Consider the following 21,263-nt stretch of genomic DNA (forward strand, 5'->3'; position numbering starts at 1 on the left):
CTATAATAACATATTTCACGTAGTTTACTCTCAGCGTTTGCCTACCTTTCACGCAAGGAACCGGTTCAGGAGACTCCATCGCGGCGACCGCACGCAAGGGACGTTCACTGTACGTATTCGGCACATAGATAGAGTTTATAAACTATTCTGTGCTTTCTGTTTGCCCAAGATTGTTATTTTTACAGTAAAAAAGAAAACTTGTGCCGTTGAGAGGATACTGACCGAAATGACCAGTAGGGCTCTCGCGCGGTGTTTTTACTGAGCGCCTACAGCCAAACCTATGAGGAGCGCGTCGCATTATCCCTCGTACAACGCTAGCGAGGCGCTTCCGACAGATGGCGACTCCGCAAGTCCTTGCCGCCAAGAGTGAGTTTTAGGTTAGGGGACGAAGAGCTAGGGGCGACGGTGCTGCGCATGCGCGGAATCTTACGCTGCGAAGGTCGAGTACAAATGGTTGTTGCCTTCACGCATATTTTCTTGTCCCCACGCGTGTAGTGTTGGCGGTCGCACGGTGCCTAGCTCTCGCTAGCATTCCGACTGCGAATTCGTGGTCATTGAGTGACAGCTAATAATGTCTCCTGAGCAAGCGTGACACCGATGAAAGTACGAACCTTACTTCGCGTAGTTGTCTCTGCTATCGTCGTCATCAATGCTGCGTCTTTCTGGAGAAGCTGTGACTATTCCTTTTTTTCTCTTTCTTTTTCTTTTTTACTCAGTATGAGTACCCGTATCCTTTCGCACTTTTGTTTTTAATCTGCAGCCGCCGGTTGCGGCCACTGGCATCCATGGCATCCAAGATTTGCGGCCACAAATGACGCTCGGCGCAATCTGCGCTCATAACATCGCTGTTATGGCCCAACCTTGTCGAAGTTTGTTTATAAGCGCTTGCTAACGACATACTACCCAGCAGGAGTGCTCTGGATATTCGTGAAGTTGTTTTTAATGCTCAAGCTTTCAAACCTGGCATTAATGAAATTCGCGATTTAATCAAGCTTTTCGCTGCGAGCTGTCACCTATGCCTTCGTGCTAGAGAATATCCCATAACAATTATGTAGAAATGCTGTCCGCTAAGGTATATATTTTGCGCTGCTGAAATATCTGTGCACTCAGTTAGTACAAACATATCCTCCGAGTGTTTGCATGGCCCATTCTGTAGTTCTCTCATTATATCTCCACCCACTTCGACAGTTCTAATTTAATGACTTGCATTGCCATTCTGCTGTATAGAAACCAACGATACTGTAACTGTCCGTACGAGAACGTCCTATGTTCTTATCACCTTTGCCTTTGGAGATGAGGTTCATTTCGCATTCACGCTATCCAACCGGAATTTTCTTCGTTTTAATCATTTGCTCTATGGCATGAGTCAGCAGTGCCTAATTGCTCTTTGGAACGAGGTTTTTCATTAGCTGTATTGGCAGTTCATCGGCTCTGCGGCCATGTTATTAAATTTTCGTCGGCTTTTTTCCAGTAAAAGTTTTCTGTGCTACATTTTGATATCTCGGGATTCTCTGTTGTTGCTAAACCTTTTCGAGTCTGAACTGCGCTTGCTCTTGTGCCCACGTTATCCCTCATAACGTCTCTGATGTAGCCCAGCGCATCGTGTCCTCCGAAGACGTTGCCGTATTCATCGCTTATAGCCGTTTGCGAATTTTGAGTTGGAGCTCCGAGTGTTGTTACAGGGTTCCAGAATGTTTTTGGTGCTTCAGTAGAGTATCTTCGGGAACGTTATTTCAAAACGCTAACATCTGCATTTAATTTTCTCTTGCAATGAGGTCAGTCGCCACCATTTTCCTTTCTCCGTATTTGTTCCATCTATGGAGCACCTCTTTTTCGTGTAATGACAACTTTTAACTTCTCGATATATTAGATTAGAATGAAATAGAAGTTTATTCGAAGTGCATAAACTCCAGGAAGGAGGCCGCAAGGCAGCATGCCTAACTAGGGCTTTTCTCCCCATAGCAGGCATGTTGCAATCCGAGGGTTACAAACAAAAATAAGTATACAAGCAGCCTAGCATATACGTCAGCACTTGTTGGCACAAATCAATCCATGGCCATAAAAAAAAAAGAAAAGCTGCAAGCCACTCCCGTGTCAGGTATCTGAGGGAGTATAAATACAGCCGACATACGAATACCAAGTGGACAAAAACACCGCATACCGCAGGTAATAACAGCAGTATAATAGAAAAAAAGAACAAGAACTGCATAGCAGAGGTTCAGACGCATTCTGGGCATAGAAAAACACGGGGTATAACAACACAAAGTTGGCACAAGCAAAAATAAGCTGCCTTCTTGACACAGGACATGTACCCTTCTTAAGTATATCAAATCTCACGAAATACCAAGGAACAAGCCAAATCATGTCATTAATAGTGCTGTTACTTTTTATCTTGTAAATTTTCTGGTTTTTACAGTCACAGATGTTTAAGTACATTTGTAGCAACCGTCCGTCACTGCATTGTCCCCGCTTGGCGGACATCCAGTTTACCTCACCTTGCCTCGCCGTGGGAGTCCCCCTGCTCTCTCTTGGAATCGAGGTGACAGGGGTGCCACCACAGCCACTCGGCAAACCTGCTTTTCATCATCATCATCATTATCGGCCTGGTTAAGCCCACTGCAGGGCAAAGGCCTCTCCCATACTTATCCAACTACCCCGGTCATGTACTAATTGTGGCCATGTCCCTGCAAAACTTCTTAATCTCATCCGCCCACCTAACTTTCTGCCGCCATCTGCTACGCTTCCCTCCCCTTGGAATCCATTCCGTAACTCTCAATGACCATCGGTTATCTTCCCTTCTCATTACGTGTCCTGCCCATGCCCCCCATTTTTTTTTCTTGATTTCAACTAAGATATCATTAACTCGCGTTTGTTCCCTTACCCAATCTGCTCTTTTCTTATCCCTTAACGTTACACCTATCATTCTTTTTCCACAGCTCGTTGCGTCGTCCTCAATTTAACTAGAACCCTTTTCGTAAGCGAGTACTGGTAAGACACAGCTGTTATAAACTTTTCTCTTGAGGGATAATGGCAACCTGCTGTTCATGATGTGAGAATGCTGCCAAACGCACCCCAGCCCATTCTTATTCTTCTGATTATTTCAGTCTCATGATCCGGATCCGCAGTCACTACCTGTTCTAAGTAGATCTATTATTCCCTTACCACTTCCAATGCCTCACTACCTTTCGTAAACTGCTGTTCTCTTCCGAGACTGTTAAACTTTACTTTAGTTTTCTGTAGATTAATTTTTAGACCCACCCTTCGGCTTTGCCTCTCCAGGTCAGTGAGCATGCATTGCAGTTGGTCCCCTGAGTTACTAAGCAAGACAATATCATCAGCGAATCGCAAGTTACTAAGGTATTCTCCATTAATATTTGTCCCCAATTCTTCCCACTGGCGAAACACTGGCGGCCAACTTCGGCGCAACTATTAGCCTTCACAGTCTCGCAGTGCACCTAGACACTCGCCGCGGCAGTTTTACTGGTAGTGCCGTCACTTTCGCGAACAAGCAAGTCACTGCACGCAGCCCTGCTCGTGGACCTGAGATGCACCGGGCAGTCGCCAATGGCGGCACGCGACATCGGCCCGCACGCAAGCCGCCTATTCTTCGCAGCCGACCGCATGCCCGGAACCAGCTTCCTCGTGGACACCGAGCTGCTCATCGTTCCCGCCAGGGCCGCAGATCGCCAACGCGGCAAGTCCACACCCATGCACGCTCCACGCAGTGAACAACACTGCCGTCGCGTCGTATGCGCTCCGGTCAACAACGCTAGACATCGGACTCCGTCGCTTGAAGAGATGGGTGTTTGTGACTGCCGACATCATCTTTGCCCTACTGGGAGCGGACTTCCTCAGCAATTTCAACCTAGAAGTGAGTGTTCGCGATCGGCACCTAAAAGACAACGTCACATACCTCGATGTACTTGGCCGACAGTGCAACCTCACCTCATCGGGCATCCGCACGTTTCGGCCGGTCTCAACGTATGACAAGATACTTGCTGTGTACCCGCTACTCACGAAGCCCCGAAACTATGTGCTGCCCGTGAAACACAAAGTGCCGCAACATATCGCCACCACCGGCCCACCTGTCGCCACCCGGCCACGGGGGCTCGCTGTACGGAGGTTGGAATTCGCCCGCCGAGAGTTCGAACATATGCTTCATCTCAGCGTTATTCCTTCCTCCAGCAATTGCTCTTCACCTCTCCATCTGGTTCCAAAGCAGGACAGTGGTGACTGGCGGCCTTGTAGTGATTACCGAGCTTTGGATGCCGCCACTACCCCGGATAAATATCCCCTTCCCCACATAACAAACTTCAACGCCTGTCTCGCAGGAACCAAAATAGACAGCAAGGGCGATTTGATGAGTGCGTACCACCAAATTCCTGACGAACACAGCGACACTTCGAAGACAGCAATCACTACCCCATTTGGCCTATTTGAGTTTGCTCATATGCAATGGTTTGAAGAATCCTGCACAAACAGTTCAATGGTTCATGAACGAAGTTACGCGCGGACTCCCGTTCATTTACGTATACCATGTCGACATTATCGCTGCATGTCGCACAGAAGTAGAGCACAAAGGGCACATTCGCCTTTTATTTGGGCTACTGGATGAACACGGCCTGGTCCTAAAGCCCTAGAAATGCATCTTTCGAGTTGAAGTCCTGAATTTTCTCAGCCATCGTATTTCACCAAAAGGCATCAAGCCATTGAAATCACGGGTGCGGGCAGTCGATGACTTCCTCTCTCCAACCTCCTTCCGAAAGTAGTGCGGATTTCTGGGGCTAATAAATTTTTACAGGCGCTTCATACCATCCTGTGTGCAAGTTACTCAGCCGCTTACCGACCTGCTGCGTCGCGACTCAAAAAAAGAAATAAAAGAACGCCTACCTTCCACTGGTCCTCGGAGCACGAAAACACTCCTTCAAGGAAGCCAGAACGCGGCTGGCGACTGCAGTGTTACAGATTCATCTATTGCCCAACGTGCCAACTCGCCTTATGGTAGAGGCGTCGACTGCGGCAGTAGGTGCAGCTGGTACTGCAGCAGCACGATGCCACAGAGTGGAGGCCGCTGGGCTTCTTCTCAAGGTTCTTCGTACCAACAGGAGCTCGCTACAGTACCTTTGGTAGGGAGGTGTTGGCCATCGATTGCGATGCCAAGCATTTCCGTTTTTTTTCTTGTAGGCTGCTGCTTTTACATTCTGACCGACCACAAGCCGTTAACCTTCGTTTTCGAGAATAACAGTACCTCGTACTCAGAACGTGAGCTCCGGCAACTTTCCTTTATCTCCGAATTTTCTACGGACATCCGCCATATCTTGCGGCCCGAAGCTCAGGCAGCTGACGCACTGTCGCGGATTGGGGCTGTGCCTGCTGGACCCGTGCATTGCCAAACTCTAGCCTCGCCCCAGCAAAACGATCCAGAGCTGCGCCATTTGCGGGCAAAAGGCTCGTTGCTCCAGCGTGCGGAGGTGCCGCTTCCCTATACGACATTGGTCACGTGCGATACATCGGCAGCAGCTGTTCACACGTTCGTATCCCATCAGTTTCGGCGGCCAATATTCGGGCTAAGCCATCCCGGCATCAGAGCGACACAGAGGCTTATCACAGAACGCTTCCTCTGGCCAGGGATCAACAAAAATGTTCGAATTTGAGCAAGAAGCTGCCGAGCCTGTCGAGCCGTGAAAGTGACTCGGCATACGCGTTCAGCGGTGCAGCCGTTTCGATCACCAGATAGCCGTTTAGATCACGTGCATTTAGACATGGTGGGGTCTCTTCGACACTGCCAAGGTTTCAGGAACCTCCTCACGTGTGTCGACCGGTATTCAAGGTGGCCTGAGGCGACGCTTCTACATGACATCACAGCCTAAACAGTTGCGGAAGCATTTGTTGCTACGTGGGTGTCGCGGTACGGTTGCCCTTTGCGCATCACTACTGACCGAGGCCGGCAATTACAAAGCTCGCTTCTGCTCTGGCGAGCCTGTTGACACGCGTCTTCATAACACCGCGGCTTACCACCCTCAGAGCACCGGCATTGTCGAGCGTATGCACCGACAATGAAAGGCGTCATTGACCGCCACACTCGACATACAGTAGTAAGATCTTCATGAGGGCTAAGTGGTTTATACATATTTAGAATTCAGGTTGAACAGCGCGAATAAAACAAGCACACGAGGAAACGAGTTCCACAGACAGCTTGTCAGTGGTATTTGTTTCCTCGTGTCCTTGTTTTATTCGCGCTGTTCAACCTTAGTTCTCGACATACAGCACTCAGTGGAAAGGCTACACCTGGTACTACTGGGGCTGCGAACAACAATCAAGGGTGACTTCGGAGTCAGCGACACCAATATACTCTATCAGTCAGCAGTCCGCTTTCCAGGCCTCATTTTGGGCACCCAACACGGCACACCGCCAGTGGCCGCTCAGCACTTCGAGAGGCTACAACCAGCTTCGACCTACACCACAACGTATCGACCGCGGGCAGCCTGTGTTTGGTTTCCCGGCGATGGAGACAACCACGCACGTCCTTCTGCGACGCGTCTTTATCAAGTGACCATTGACTCCTTCCTATGAAGGCTCCTTTTGTGTGGTTTCGCGTTCGGAGAAAAACCTTCAAGTTTCTAGTTCGCGGCAAAAAAGAGACAGTGTCGTGCGGCCACGTGAAACCAGCCTATCTTGAACACTAACTGTTCATTCCTTTCCCCGTACACACCTAAGCCTCCGGCGTTCTTGCCTCCCTTGTAGCGACCGTCCGTCACTACATTGTTCCCCGCTTAGCGGATATCCAGTTTACCTCGCCTTGCCTCGCCATGGAGGTCATTGCCCCCTGCTCCTTCTTGAAATCGAGGTGAGTGCCCGACTGGGGCGCCACCACAGCCACTCGGCAAACCTGCTTTTACTATGGCATAAAGCCAGTGTACTCTCCGTTCTCAACCTGTCAACACGAGTATTTCTTGCCTCCGCTAAACCGAACTCTCTGCATATTGTTTTCATTGAAAAAGTTAACCATCTCGTGTTTAAGGGTTTCGAAGCCCTAATTTGGTCTTGCTTTCGGTGCTTTTATTGCGATGTGTCGAAGTTTATATTGGTTCTAGGGAGCCTCTGTGGGCGGATGAAAAGGAGGTTCATTATGAATGAACCTTATTATTATTATGGTAATTGCATGAAATGTCTCGAGCGCTAATTGCAAAGTATTTAGCTGAAATATAGATAATATTTTGAAATGATTCCAGTAGTATATAGGCTGCACTTTCTAAATAACCCAGGTTAGCGATTGATCTAATAGCTTTCTTCTGCAGGAGGAACAAATAATTAAAATTTTTGAGTGTTTTATCGCCCCTTATCAGAAAACAATAGTGAAGATGACACTATATTAGAGTGATGTACAGTGGTTTTTTTAAGCCATGCTGGTAACAAAGGTCACAATTTATTTAATAAACCCACTGATCGCGAAACTTTCTCGCGTGGTTTACATGGCCGGTCCACAACAAGTTCTCATTAAATATGACTCGAAGTAAGCACGTCGACTGGACGCGTTGAATCGTGCTTGTGTTATAACATATTACTGGATTAGAGTCCATTACTTTATTTATAGCTTTGAATATTATGTGCTTGGTCTTCTTAACGTTTAGTTCTAACTTCTTGGCTATGCAGTCACCAATGCTAATCTATGTAACCAAAAATTTGCTTTATTTTCAACTGCTTGCAAACTCGGGCCATTAAAGAAAACATTGGCGTCATCAGCGCATCAGGCTATTTCGGAGCTGGGAGAAATATTAACAATATCATTAATTTGAGCAAGGAATAGTAGTGGGCGTAGTACATAGCCTTCAGGCACGCCAGTACGCATGAGGCCGTAACTGAAAGGTATGCCATTAACGCTTGTGAATTGCACTCTGGACGACAGTTAACTTGGAATAAGACCCGGAGCGCCGCCTCGGATGCCATAAAACTCTAATTTAAGTAGTAAGACTTGATGACTGACTGAGTCTAATGCTTTTCTAAATTCTGAAAATAATCCCACAGTGAGCATTTTGTTTTCTATGTTGTTCATTGTTTTCTTTTATGTGAAGTAAAGCCATTGCGGTACATTTTTCTTTCTTGGAAACCGTATTGTTGTGCTACAATAGTTCTGGTCTTAATGAAATATGAAATCAGGCGAGTGCTGATATCTTGTGAAGCGATTCTTGAGAAAATGGGAAAAATATGATCTAAAAATGATCAAAATGACCTAGACGCCTGCTTGCTCTCTTCTTGCTTTATTTACTTGCTCTACGGCGCACGACCAACGTCGTCGCTGCTGCGGATGCGAGCGCCATCTGGTGGTGGTGCAAGGAACACAGCGGTGTGCGCGGCGCGCATACTCCGCTGTGATTGGTTGGCCTATTGGGCAAGAGAACACGGTCACAAAACCCGCAGAGGTTCGCAAGAAAAGCTTCGCTTTGAAAACGACCAGATTTCCAAAGCTTTGCTCTGAAACTGTCAATGATTACAAATAAAGGTTGACTTGGTCACTTGCACATATCTCGTTTGAATAGACAAATTACTTGCGCATTTTTTAACCGGGAATGAATAATTTTTCTTTCTAAGGTCGCGTTTTATCGGCTCCAAGTTGGGAATCAGCTGAGAGTTTGCGCGGCTGCGGCGGTAAAAGCCGATAACGCCGCCATATATCAGGGTCAACATATAAGTGGCTCATATGCGGTGGCATAGGTTCAGCGGCATCCACAAATTTCAGTCGTGCCATCATGGACTCCTTCGAAGGTCCTAGTTTCGACATCGTTGTTCCTACGGAAACCACTGCTGACACCGTCATCGACGCGGCCGCCTCTGTAGTTGGCCACTCAGTAGTCTATTAATTGTGTACATCATCAGGAAGCCAAAATTTTTTTAGTGAGCGTGAGGAGCAGGGCGCTTCTATATGGTCCTAATTGTCGGCGCTGGCTGTGTAGTCATGGGCAGCGAGCGTGTCCCAATCGACCCTGTTGGTCCACAAGTTACCAACGTCGCCTACTTGTCTCTACCGTCCTTCATCTCGAACGACGCTCTTGTCCAAGAACTCTCGCAACGCGGCAAGGTTCTCTCCGTCAGCAGTGGATTGGTGAGCGCAAGGCAGTGAATCTTTACGGGTACGCGCTTTGTCCGTATGGAAATGAACGCCGCGAACACTGTGCCCAACTATGTCTGTCACTGACGTAGCCAGGGGGGGGGGGGGTGGAGGCTGACCGGGCTTCAGCCACCCCCCTCCCCCCGAGATATTTTCGGTCGGCGCCCTGCACCCTTTTATGCATGGCACGTCGCCTATGTACAAAGGCGCATGCCTTCGAAAGCCTGCGCCAGACCAGTACAGGGTGGTACACGCCTTCAGGCAGACCAAGACTATTATTGCAGCGTCTTCGGCCCATTTTAAAGTGGAATAAATGTGGTTTCAGTCATTTATTCAGACCAAGGGTCTGCTGAAGGTAACAGTTTATACCAAGCATGGGAAGCTTACCAGAGAATAGTGAAACTGCAGAAGGAAAGAGAGCAGACAGGGATGTTATCTAGAAATGCGTCCGGTTGGCTACCCTAATCTGGGGGACGGGTAAGAGGGAATAGAAAGCCCCCTTCATACCCGAAATTCAACCTTAGCCCCACCCCTCCTTCCTCCAAAAACATCTTGGCTACGCGCTTGGTGCTGAGGTTTATGTTTGAGACCGCGGCTATCACTGGTGTTCGGTCATATGTCACACATACACAACTGCGACTGTCGGCCTCTCCTCTCAAGAGCGCATCAATCCGCTGTGTTCAGTTGCCGATTGTGTCGATTGAGGTTGATGCTGTGGTGTGATTGTATTAAGAATGGTGCAATTAACTCACGTGGCAAACGCCGTGCTCTCCGTGAGGGTCGCCCGCGCAGAAGGTGTTGTGCTCGTCCAGCTCCTTGAAGACCAGACCGCCGGCGTGTCGGCACTCTTCGAAGGGCAACTCACTCATGTGGGCTTGCTTGAGCGTCGCAAAACTTCCGCTTCCTGTGGGAAGAGGTGAAAATAAGAGATGTCTTATTTGAATATTCGTTGGAAAAACACTGAGCTTTGTAGATGAAAAGCCAACAAGATCTCAGAATCATTGACTTTCTCACTGCTTTATTCTTGTGTGTAATGCAATGGACAAGGAAACTTCAGTGCATCTGTAGCGGCGCCACTATTGCCGCCAAAGCATGCGAAAAAGATGGGCTCACGCGCAAGCAGGGCGAGAATGCAGAACACGCTGGCGCGCTCGACCTGAGCGGTGTCGGCCACTCCCGATACCCCGCTGCACCACGGCCGGCCAGCCTAAACAGTAGTCCTGGCGGCTACCTCTTCGCAACGCCTCCCACAAATTGGTGACCCGGACGACCGAGCCCCGCCACGTCAGCCTCAGCGCCCTGACTTCATCAAGGCGAGTGACGTGGTCTCACGCAGTTCGGCAGACGTCCCGCGGTTGTAGGATGTACGGGAATCTCACATCAACATGCCGGACTTCTGGTTTATCCAGCTGGACAGTCGCTTCCTTCTCAAAAAGCTTCCAGGCTCCGGTTGTCACCCCCGGGTCCCTAGTTCTAGGAGGACTCGCGGGCAGCCATCCTTGCTCACTACGTCACCTCGAGCGCCCAGTCTCCTCCAGCTGGCGCTCCGTGACAGCATCTCTCGTCATCCGAACCACTGCGCGATTCCGAGTCTTGTCGTCCAACATTGCATGCTTGCACCCGTGCCGATCGTCAGCACGTGCGTGCAGGCCCCAGCGTCAAGCCTGCACTCGGTTCGTGAGCCTCCTGCTCAGCTCAAAGGCACGACGACGCCTTCCAAGGAATTCACTGGGCCAAACGCGAGCGCTTTCAGCTATCTAGGCGGCCCACCGCTCTCCTTCCTTGCACGTTCCCGCAGGTTGTGCGCTTTCCGTTCGGGGCACTTCCCACTCATCACCGATACAGAGGCTCGCCCACCGGTTCCACTAGGCGGAAATTTCTTTCTCGCAGGCACGGCGACGCCACAGTCACAACCTTGGCGATGCCTGCAGCGACCAACGCAACCCCAATGCTATAGGTATTCGAGTAGTCGCCGCAAGCAGCAGCTGGCGAGCCTCCCGATGTTCTGCGGTCGCACCTTCCGTGGATGCACGGCCTGCCGAAGTTTTGCAGGAGCAGCTCTGCCGTCTGGTTTCTTCAGCTGGAGAATCAGCTCCCGAGATCTCACGGCACTATGACTGGCCAGCCTAAATAAACCGTGGCTATGGTGGCTACCTCTTCGCTCGGCCCTACAAATATAGTAGGTACTTGTTTAAAATCTACAAGAACAACAAGAAAATAAACTTTATTAAAAACAATGGTCCGACAGTTTTGGTTGTGAGGGCCTCGGATGGCGGCTACAAGTCCTTGGACTCGGGCGGCAACTTCGGCTTGCCGGACGACACACATCTGGGCTTCCAGCTCTGAACTTTTGAGAGCCGCCTCCCAGCGGCGGCAACGCCGACGGAGAAGATCCCCGGCGGACCCCGCAGGTGGGGCGGCGTCGGGGAGGAGGGAGCTCGAGGCGTCCGATGCTAGAGGCCGCGGTTATGGACGCGTCCCGAACGGTGGCGGTTTCGGTACCATTGTTGCTGGCACAATCCCAGAGCATCTGTCGCAGCGTTGCTCGGGGTCCGCATGTTTTACACGCATCTTTTGGCGTAGAACTGTCCACAGTAGCTGTGTCCGTACGCTTTACACGCATCGTTCGGCGTGGAGCTGTCTACAGTAGCTGCCTGGATCTCATTTTTGTTTCACGGTCTTTCACCAGAGAGGATAGGTGGTTTTTAGATATTGAAACGTGGGGAAGTGACTACCTCCCCACCTATGAATAAAGAGCTGACGGACTCCAAGTTACCCGGAGTCACCCAATATATCGACTGGCTGATATTCAAATTTATTGTGGGATACGGCTGTTGTCATGGCTTATCCTCTAGCCTAGAGGACACTACAAGGGGTGCCTAGAGGCTGCCACTCATTCGTTTTCGAGAACGTCTACATGCACCGACTACGACACTGAGCTTGAGAAGCTTCGTGCAATTCGTCACCGTGCAGAGCGAAAATGTAGGCTTAAAAAGCCCGCACATTACTTGAGGTTGGTCAGGACTTACTCAAAAGAAAACTCAGCGTCGCATGTACAATCTCGAATCACAAAGATGGATGTCGTTCTGCGAGTATTTGTATCCATGAAAACTTTTTTCTCACATATAGAGAACTGTCACCTTTCATGTTCTTGGCCTTTCATAAGCAATGAAGAGAGGTTGGCGTCGCTGATGATTTCTGCAGGACGATTGCTGGCGAAACCAGTTGCGCTGGAATATCGACGCTCAACCACTCGCCGATTGCACGCGACCCTCGCCTGGGCAGTCCTTTTACTATGAACGAACTCGAAGCTGCACTTTGCCCTGTGCAGGCGTTCATCATCACCAGGACCCGATGGTATAACTTACCGTGCTCTATGTAATCTTGGCGAAGAGGCTCGGAAAATATTCCTGCAATTGTTCAACAGTTCCGGGCATACAGAGACGATTCCCGAGGAATGAAAGACTACTCACTTAATTCCACTGTTCAAGCCTGGCAAGCCGCCTCTACACATTTCATCATATCGACCGATTGCGCTTGCTAACTCTATCGGAAAACTAATGGAGAGAATGGTTCGAGCACGATTACAATGGTATCTCGAACAATAAGAGGCATATCCAGACGCAATGGCCCGTTTCAGTCACGGCCATTCTTCCGTAGACGACGTTGTCGACTTGGTGACGCACGTCGATCCCCAGAATTCCTGTAAATGATAATATGTTGCCTGTTTCTGGATGTTAAAGGGGCATATGATAACGTAACACACAGAGCGACCTTCCGCACGTTAAAAGAATTATGACTTGGCGGCAAGATCTACTTCTGGATCAGTAGCTGCCCACAAAACGAGATCCTTTTTCATAGTTACCGAGGATACCAAACCTCACAGCATTACGGTAACCATGGGGTCCCTTAGGGCGGAGTGTGAGCCTAGCGTTCTTCAATCTAACACTCATTGGACTCGCCGACATCCTTCCATGCACCGTTCGGCTTTCCTTCTATGCCGACGACATTTGTACGCGTATATGGACGTTGAGTGCGGCGCGACTTCAGCTTCGCCCGCGGCTTCATACGGCAGGCACTTTAACATCATTCTATTTTCGGGAACAAGGACTTCAAATATCATGTGAAAGTGTGCGGTGGTAGCATTTAACAGGATACCAGTGCCTCCATACGTGATACCCGGCGACGGGCAGCTGATCTCGTACAGCACAAGGCACATATTTTTGGAGGAGGGATATTGAAATAAATCTCTTCTGGACCCCTCATGTGAATTTTATAAATAAACGTCTGACGAGAATTTGCCATATGTTTCGGTTCTTAGCAGGAAAGACACGGGGAGTGTCAATACACTCTATGCTGCAACTGTACAGATTCCTCTTTATTGGATTCCTGTGGTACAGCCTGCCGCTGAGCGTCAACCCCTCCAGAAATAACCTGAATACAATGCAAGGTACCCAAGCCCAAGCCCTCCGGACAAGCCTTGGTCTACCGCGGAGCGCGTCAACGACAGAAGTTATAGCAATCGCTCAGGATTACACTATCAGAACGCATACTACCATGGAGACAATGCGTGTGCACATAAGACACTTCGCGCGGACCACTGCCACCACCTCGCAAGTCTTCCAGTAGAAAGGTCCCACACGACATTCAACGCAACTGTCTTTGCGCACCGTGCCTCCCTTACATCACGGTACGCACCTGCAGTAAGGCCTTCGATTCCTCAATGGTGTGTGAGCCGTACTCAAGTATACCTCACAATCCCAGGACTTGAGAAAAAGTCGGACTTACCGTCATCTGCAGTTAAGCAACTTAGTTTAAGTACGAGAAATACACCGACTGCACACACGTCTATACTGATCGACATTAACATCAATGAACTATCTCAACCAGTTCCGGTGGAGCTGCAGTTGTTCTCACAAGGGGAACAACCCAATGGTTCAAGACTTCCCATGTCACTAGGTATACAGCTGCAGAGATCGCCGCTTTCCGCAGTTCGCTTCGAGTGAACTTTACAGAGTCCTGAAAAATGGGCCGTCTTCTGCTATGCAAGGCCGGTCGTACAATGTATTCAGTCGTTTTTCCGAAATTGAACGCACGGTCAACTGACGTGCGAAGGCGTCGGTTGATCACTTTAGAGAAATAGGCCATGATCTAGTTTTCTCGACTTTTCTCTTTTCAGTGGATACCAGGTCATTGCGGTATCATTGAAAGTGATGACGCAGATACGGCAGCTCAGACCTAAAACCAAGAAAACCGCTGCGTCCCCATTGCTATCTCAAAAACACACGCTGCGAGACAGCTTCGCATTCTAGAACGCACACTCGTTAGCTGAGCGGAATACCGCAAGTACAAGGTGCTGCAGAATGCACAGCCAAACCCTTCCTTGCAACATTCGGCCGAACTGCACTGACGCAACGTGTGTTTTCTGTGTTGGTTGTGGTTGGGCTTTGCCTTGACGAAAGCTTATTTGGCATTAATTAGAATAGCTGACTGAAGTGCATGTGATGTCTGCGGCTGCAAGGAACATTGACCACCGATTGTGGCACTGTCCTCAATTTGAAGCATAAATACAATGCATGTCATACGCATCAGGGAACTAGATCATCTTCCTCGAGTGAAGAGACAATACTAGGACACTGTCCCCACCGATCATCGGCTCAGAAGGCAGTGACAGCACTTTCGTGCTTTCGGAGAACATTATGAAACATCAATAAAGGGAAAATCAGACATCCACCCGTTCGTAGCAATTGCTACAAAGGAAACCCATACGGGTTCCTCGAAAGAAAAGCCTCAGAGTTGAAGAAAAATTCGTCCTGGTCCGGGACTCGAACCCGGGACCACCGCCTTTCCGGGGCAGTCGCTCTACCATCTGAGCTAACCAGACGGCTAGCAGATGGCAGGGCGAAGTCGAATTTGTCGACAACACACGAAGCAAAGGCAAGTGTTTGACGTAGTAGTTCTGCGCTGGAACATCGTTCCAGCGCAGAATTGAACATGGACGAGAAGCACAACTCGAACGCCGGACTTGAGATTTTGAACACCGGAGATTTTCGAAGCCTTTTGTATCTCTAATGAAAACGATCACTGCGTCAGTGCTCCTTCTGTTGTGCTTGGGAAAGAACAAATAATTATCTTAATTATCTCAGGGCAAACGCGTGTGTCGAATCAGCTTGGTAGGGCGGGAGATGAGCAAGATTGTACTTGAGTCACTGAGCGTGTGCTCAGTGACTCAAGTACAAGTTTATTCGGCACCGTTCTTGTAATCATTGTACTTGAGTGATGAGGAAAAATGTGTGTACATAAAGTCCAGTTTTCCGTGAATAACATTTAGTTGAAGTCCGGCGTTCGTGTTGTCCTTTTCTCGTCGGTGTTCAATTGTGCGCTGGATCGATGCTTCATAATGGCAATCACAACCAACTAGCTCAGCTGTCCATACTTAGCTTTCTGAGAACGTCTGGCTTGTGCGAGCGCCTTCGATTCTGTAGTGTTGTCTGCGCACGTCTCTCTACCCCCCTTCTTTCTCTCCCTTCTTTCTGTTACCCTTCTCCGTTCTCCCAGCATAGGTTACTCAACCGGACCGTTGACTAGTTAACATAGTCCTGCCTTGCTTTTATCTATCTCTCTCTCTCTTGCCTTACATAAACAAGAAAGGGGCTGACAGATGGAATAGCACACTGTGGTATAAAGTTCGTAAACAGGGATAAGGTGCCTCAGAAAGGCTGGCCAACGTTTCGATAGGAGGACCTATCTTCGTCAAAGACCTTTGACGAAGATAGGTCCTCCTATCGAAACGTTGGCCAGCCTTTCTGAGGCACGTTATCCCTGTTTACGAACTTTATACTACTCTTGCCTTACATAGACAATCATCGTGGATGGTTTCTGCCTCAATTTCTTTCTTTCTTTTTGCATATATGTGACTACGGGACGTACAACTGACAAACTATTTGTCAACTTGTGAGTGCAACGATAGCGTATTTCGAAATTTCGTTTGCGCTTGTGATATACTGTAAAAAACGGCACTCCACCCCATTAAACGTCTACTCTCACCTCTTGTCTGTCCCCACCCAGTCGCAAAGCACTCGCCGTTTCGAAGGAAATCGGTGCCTCTTTCTGGCAGACAAATAGGCCTCACTTTGTCAGTGAAGTTCACGGGCATGTCAAGCTTGACCAGGCCAATATCGTAGTTCTTGTTGAAAGCGCTGAAGTTCTGGAAGAGAAATAGTATTCTTGAGAAATGTTTTTCAAATGAGGCATGATCAGTGCGAGATGCTTGTTTATTTATATGGAATTCCCTCAGGGCGAAGCATTACGTGAATACATAATCAGAAAAAAGAGCCATTACAGGTAGAACAAAAATATAAAAGAGAGGACGAATTACTAACCAATATTAATCTCAGGAACAAAAATTAATCATGTTTATACAATGTTACCTAGGGCATTAAGAACACCCCCCCCCCCGTCAACGCACACACACACAAAAACGAAATGCAATAGGATTATTACAAATACAGAAGCTAAAACATACACAAGTCTTGTCCAAACAATGTTAGCTAAGGTGTTTTGAAAGTATATATGGTACTGAAGCGTTGTCATTACCGCGGGAAGTTAATTCCATTCAACAGATGTGCATGGAAGAAAGAAAAATGAAAAGTAGTTTGTTCTGCAGGCTCGTATGCTGACCTTGTTGGCATCATCTAATGTTCTAGGTATAGGTGCGAATTGCGGCAACAAAAGCAATTCGCTTTGTAGCTTAGGATGCTAAAATATTTTTTTAAAGAGGCATAGACGAAGTTGCTTGTGAAGCAATGGGAGAGAAGGTAGATTAGGAGTCGATTTTATTGAGGTTATGCTTGCAGTTCTGCTATAATGAGCAAGAGTATGGCGCATTACAGCGCGGTCGCGATGACGCAGCCACTGTGTGTCAAGAATATTTATCCTTGTCATTAGTGGACGCCTCGCACGAACGAATCTCAAGTCGTCGCGACTTCCTCGTTTGTGTGACGCTTCGGTTTTTTTCTTTTTTTTTTCGACATGCATCGTCGCGCTCCTTGTATTCGGAAGAAATCAGCCCAAGGAAGACGCACACAAACAAAGGAACTAGAATTCAGGGTCGTCAGTCAGCCTATAGAGTCTTGTGAAGCAGTAAATTTACGTAGGTAAATTAATCATAGGAAACCCTGATCATGAGAAGGAAGCTCATAGAAGAATAAAAATGAGTTGGATCACGTATGGCAGACATAGTCAGCTACAGACTAGAAGCTTACCATTATCATTGAAAAGGAAGGTGTACAATCAGTGCATTTTACCCGTACTGAAATATGGGGCAGAGACTTGGAAACTGACAAAGAAGTTTGAGAACAAGTTAAGGACCGCACAAAGAGCCGTGGAATGAAGAATTCTAGCATAACCTTGAGAGACAGAAAGAGACCGGTTTGTATCAGAGAGCTAACGGGTATAGCCAATACTCTAACTGACATTAAGAGAAAAGAAATAGCGCTGGGCAAGCCATGTAGTGCCTAGGTTAGATAACCGTTGGGACAATTGGGGTTACAGAATGGGTACCAAGAGAAGGAAAGCGCGGTAGAGAAAGGCAGAAGACTAGGTGGTGCGATGAAATTAGGAAATTCGTGGGTGCTGGTTGGAATCGGTTGGCGCAGGACAGGGGTAACTGGAGATTGCAGGGAGAGGCCTTCGTCCTGTAGTGGACATAAAATGGGCTGATTAATAATATTACTATTATTATTTGCACCAGTGTCTTCTTTTCTTAACAAATTTTCTATCCTGACCACTCGACAGTTTGGCTTTGTTTCAGGGCGTGGTACTGTGGCACTGCTTGAGGAATTTTCAGATGAACTGTTCTCGGCATTCGATTAGAATCTTTTCACATATGCCCAATTTTTAGATGTAGCGAAAGCGTTTGACACCCTGAATCATCAAATCTTGTTAAGCAAACGGCATTTTTGGGGATTTCGTGGGCTTTTTTTCAATGTTCTCGAAAATTACTTGAGATTTCAGGTGGTCTCTACTGATGATAAGGGCGTTTTTAGTTCTAAGCTGTCGGTAAAAGCTGGAGTTCCTCAGGGGTCCATTTTGTCGCCATTGTTCTTTAATAACTTCGTTAACGACTTCCCTTTGGCAATATCGAAATGTTCAGTATTCCAATAGGCTGACGACACTGTATTATTGGCGAAACACCTATCTTATAAAACGTCCGCTGAAATGTTGGAAAATGACGTGTACAAGGCAATGCTTTGGTTCTCTAAAAATGGAATTGTTGTAAATGCCCAAAAATACAACTTGTTTGTTTTCGCTCCCCACTTAAGACTACTGTTATTAACATGACTCTATACTTGCATGAGTCGGACTGCGTTCATTGTAAATGTGCGCCTATTCCGTACATGGATTGTGTGGAATATCTCGGAATCTATTTTGATAGTAATTTATTGTGGCAACATCAATTATCACTTATTTGTTCTAAACTGAGGTCAGTAGCTTGTCTGTTGTTCAATATCAAAAGTATTGCAGCCTTGTGTAAAAAAGATTGTAGCACATGCACTACGTTACTGTGTGTTGAGGTAGGGCATTACAGTCTTTGGCTTTTGTTCGGATCGTTGGAGATGCAGGGTAGACCGGATTATAAAAAACATTCTCAAAAATGTTGCATACAATTCCCTAATAGTAACATCGGCAAATATCTTCCGCGAACTTGGTCTACCGAACTTCCATTCATTACTTATAGAAACAGTTGTCGTTAAACCTTTCTGTAATTCCGCTTTCAAACAAAAAATGCCGCCTCAACAGAGCTTAGAAAACATGTCCGTTATGTAGTTCCGCGTTCAGCCTCAAGGTATGGCGCGGCCAGACGCTGTGCTTATGTGCCTGACATATTTAACAAATTAACAGAAGAAATATTTAACGTGACATCAAAAAGCACGCTCAAACACTTCTTAAAGCAGCTACAGTAAAATTAGTTCGTTGAACAATTTTTGCATCGCATCGCATCGCATGTGCGTGCTTATAGCGTGGTTTGGCAGAAATCTACGTGCGCGCGCTTCGAAGAGCAGCATGTGCGTACTTATAGCGTGGTTTGGCAGAAATCTACTTGCGCGCGCTTCCAAGAGCAGCATGTGCGTGCTTATAGAGTGGTTTGGCAGAAATCTACGTGCGCGCGTTTCCAAGAGCAGCATGTGCGTACTTATAGCGTGGTTCGGCAGAAATCTACGTGCGCGCGCTTCCAAGAGCAGCATGTGCGTGCTTACAGCGTGGTTTGGCAGGAATCTACGTGCGCGCGCTTCCAAGAGCAGCATGTGCGTGCTTATAGCGTGGTTTGGCAGAAAACTACGTGCGCGCGCTTCCAAGAGCAGCATGTGCGTACTTATAGCGTGGTTTGGCAGAAAGCTACGTGCGCGCGCTTCCAAGAGCAGCATGTGCGTGGTTATAGCGTGGTTTGGCAGAAATCTACGTGCGCGCGCTTCCAAGAGCAGCATGTGCGTGGTTATAGCGTGGTTTGGCAGAAATCTACGCGCGCGCGCTTCCAAGAGCAGGATGTGCGTGCTTATAGCGTGGTTTGGCAGAAATCTACGTGCGCGCGCTTCCAAGAGCAGCATGTGCGTACTCATAGCGTGGTTTGGCAGAAATCTACGTGCGCGCGCTTCCAAGAGCAGCATGTGCGTGGTTATAGCGTGGTTTGGCAGAAATCTACGCGCGCGCGCTTCCAAGAGCAGGATGTGCGTGCTTATAGCGTGGTTTGGCAGAAATCTACGTGCGCGCTTCCAAGAGCAGCATGTGCGTGCTTATAGCGTGGTTTGGCAGAAATCTACGTGCGCGCGCTTCCAAGAGCGGCATGTGCGTACTTATAGCGCGGTTTGGCAGAAATCTACGTGCGCGCCCTTCCAAGAACAGCATGTGCGTGCTTATAGCGTGGTTTGGCAGAAATATACCTGCGCGCGCTTCCAAGAGCAGCATGTGCGTGCTTATAGCGTGGTTTGGCAGAAATCTACGTGCGCGCTCTGCCAAGAGCGGCATTCGCATATTGAGCGCGTCGTTTGGCAGAAATCTACGTGCGCACGCTTCCAAGAGCAGCATGTGCGTGCTTATAGCGTGGTTTGGCAAAAATCTACGTGCGCGCGCTTCCAAGAGCAGCATGTGCGTACTTATAGCGTGGTTTGGCAGAAATCTCCGTGGGCCCACTTCCAAGAGCAGCATGTGCGTACTTATGTCGTGGTTTGGCAGAAATCTACGTGCGCGCGCTTCAAAGAGCAGCATGTGCGTGCTTATAGCGTGGTTTGGCAGAAATCTACGTGCGCGCGCTTCGAAGAGCAGCATGTGCGTACTTATAGCGTGGTTTGGCAGAAATCTACTTGCGCGCGCTTCCAAGAGCAGCATGTGCGTGCTTATAGCGTGGTTTGGCAGAAAACTACGTGCGCGCGCTTCCAAGAGCAGCATGTGCGTGCTTATAGCGTGGTTTGGCAGAAATCTACGTGCGCGCGCTTCCAAGAGCAGCATGTGCGTACTCATAGCGTGGTTTGGCAGAAATCTACGTGCGCGCGCTTCCAAGAGCAGGATGTGCGTGCTTATAGCGTGGTTTGGCAGAAATCTACGTGCGCGCGCTTCCAAGAGCAGCATGTGCGTACTCATAGCGTGGTTTGGCAGAAATCTACGTGCGCGCGCTTCCAAGAGCAGCATGTGCGTGCTTATAGCGTGGTTTGGCAGAAATCTACGTGGGCGCACTTCCAAGAGCAGCATGTGCGTGCTTATAGCGTGGTTTGGCAGAAATCTACGTGCGCGCTTCCAAGAGCAGCATGTGCGTGCTTATAGCGTGGTTTGGCAGAAATCTACGTGCGCGCGCTTCCAAGAGCGGCATGTGCGTACTTATAGCGCGGTTTGGCAGAAATCTACGTGCGCGCCCTTCCAAGAACAGCATGTGCGTGCTTATAGCGTGGTTTGGCAGAAATATACCTGCGCGCGCTTCCAAGAGCAGCATGTGCGTGCTTATAGCGTGGTTTGGCAGAAATCTACGTGCGCGCTCTGCCAAGAGCGGCATTCGCATATTGAGCGCGTCGTTTGGCAGAAATCTACGTGCGCACGCTTCCAAGAGCAGCATGTGCGTGCTTATAGCGTGGTTTGGCAAAAATCTACGTGCGCGCGCTTCCAAGAG

General features: G+C 48.4%; 1 protein-coding gene across 1 annotated transcript in view; it reads right to left on the minus strand.

Annotated features, from left to right (window-relative positions):
• LOC142567742 (chymotrypsinogen B-like) overlaps positions 1-21,263 on the minus strand; it is a 171,915-nt gene that overhangs the window by 53,011 nt on the left and 97,641 nt on the right. Inside the window, exons 7-8 of the mRNA XM_075677923.1 lie at positions 16,154-16,313; positions 9,859-10,010 (exon numbers count right to left, since the gene is read on the minus strand). Of these exons, the coding sequence (XP_075534038.1) occupies positions 9,859-10,010; positions 16,154-16,313 (312 nt within the window). The remainder of the gene's footprint in view (positions 1-9,858; positions 10,011-16,153; positions 16,314-21,263) is intronic.

The sequence above is a fragment of the Dermacentor variabilis genome, unplaced genomic scaffold (assembly GCF_050947875.1).
Source record: "Dermacentor variabilis isolate Ectoservices unplaced genomic scaffold, ASM5094787v1 scaffold_14, whole genome shotgun sequence".
NCBI classification, from domain to species: domain Eukaryota; kingdom Metazoa; phylum Arthropoda; class Arachnida; order Ixodida; family Ixodidae; genus Dermacentor; species Dermacentor variabilis.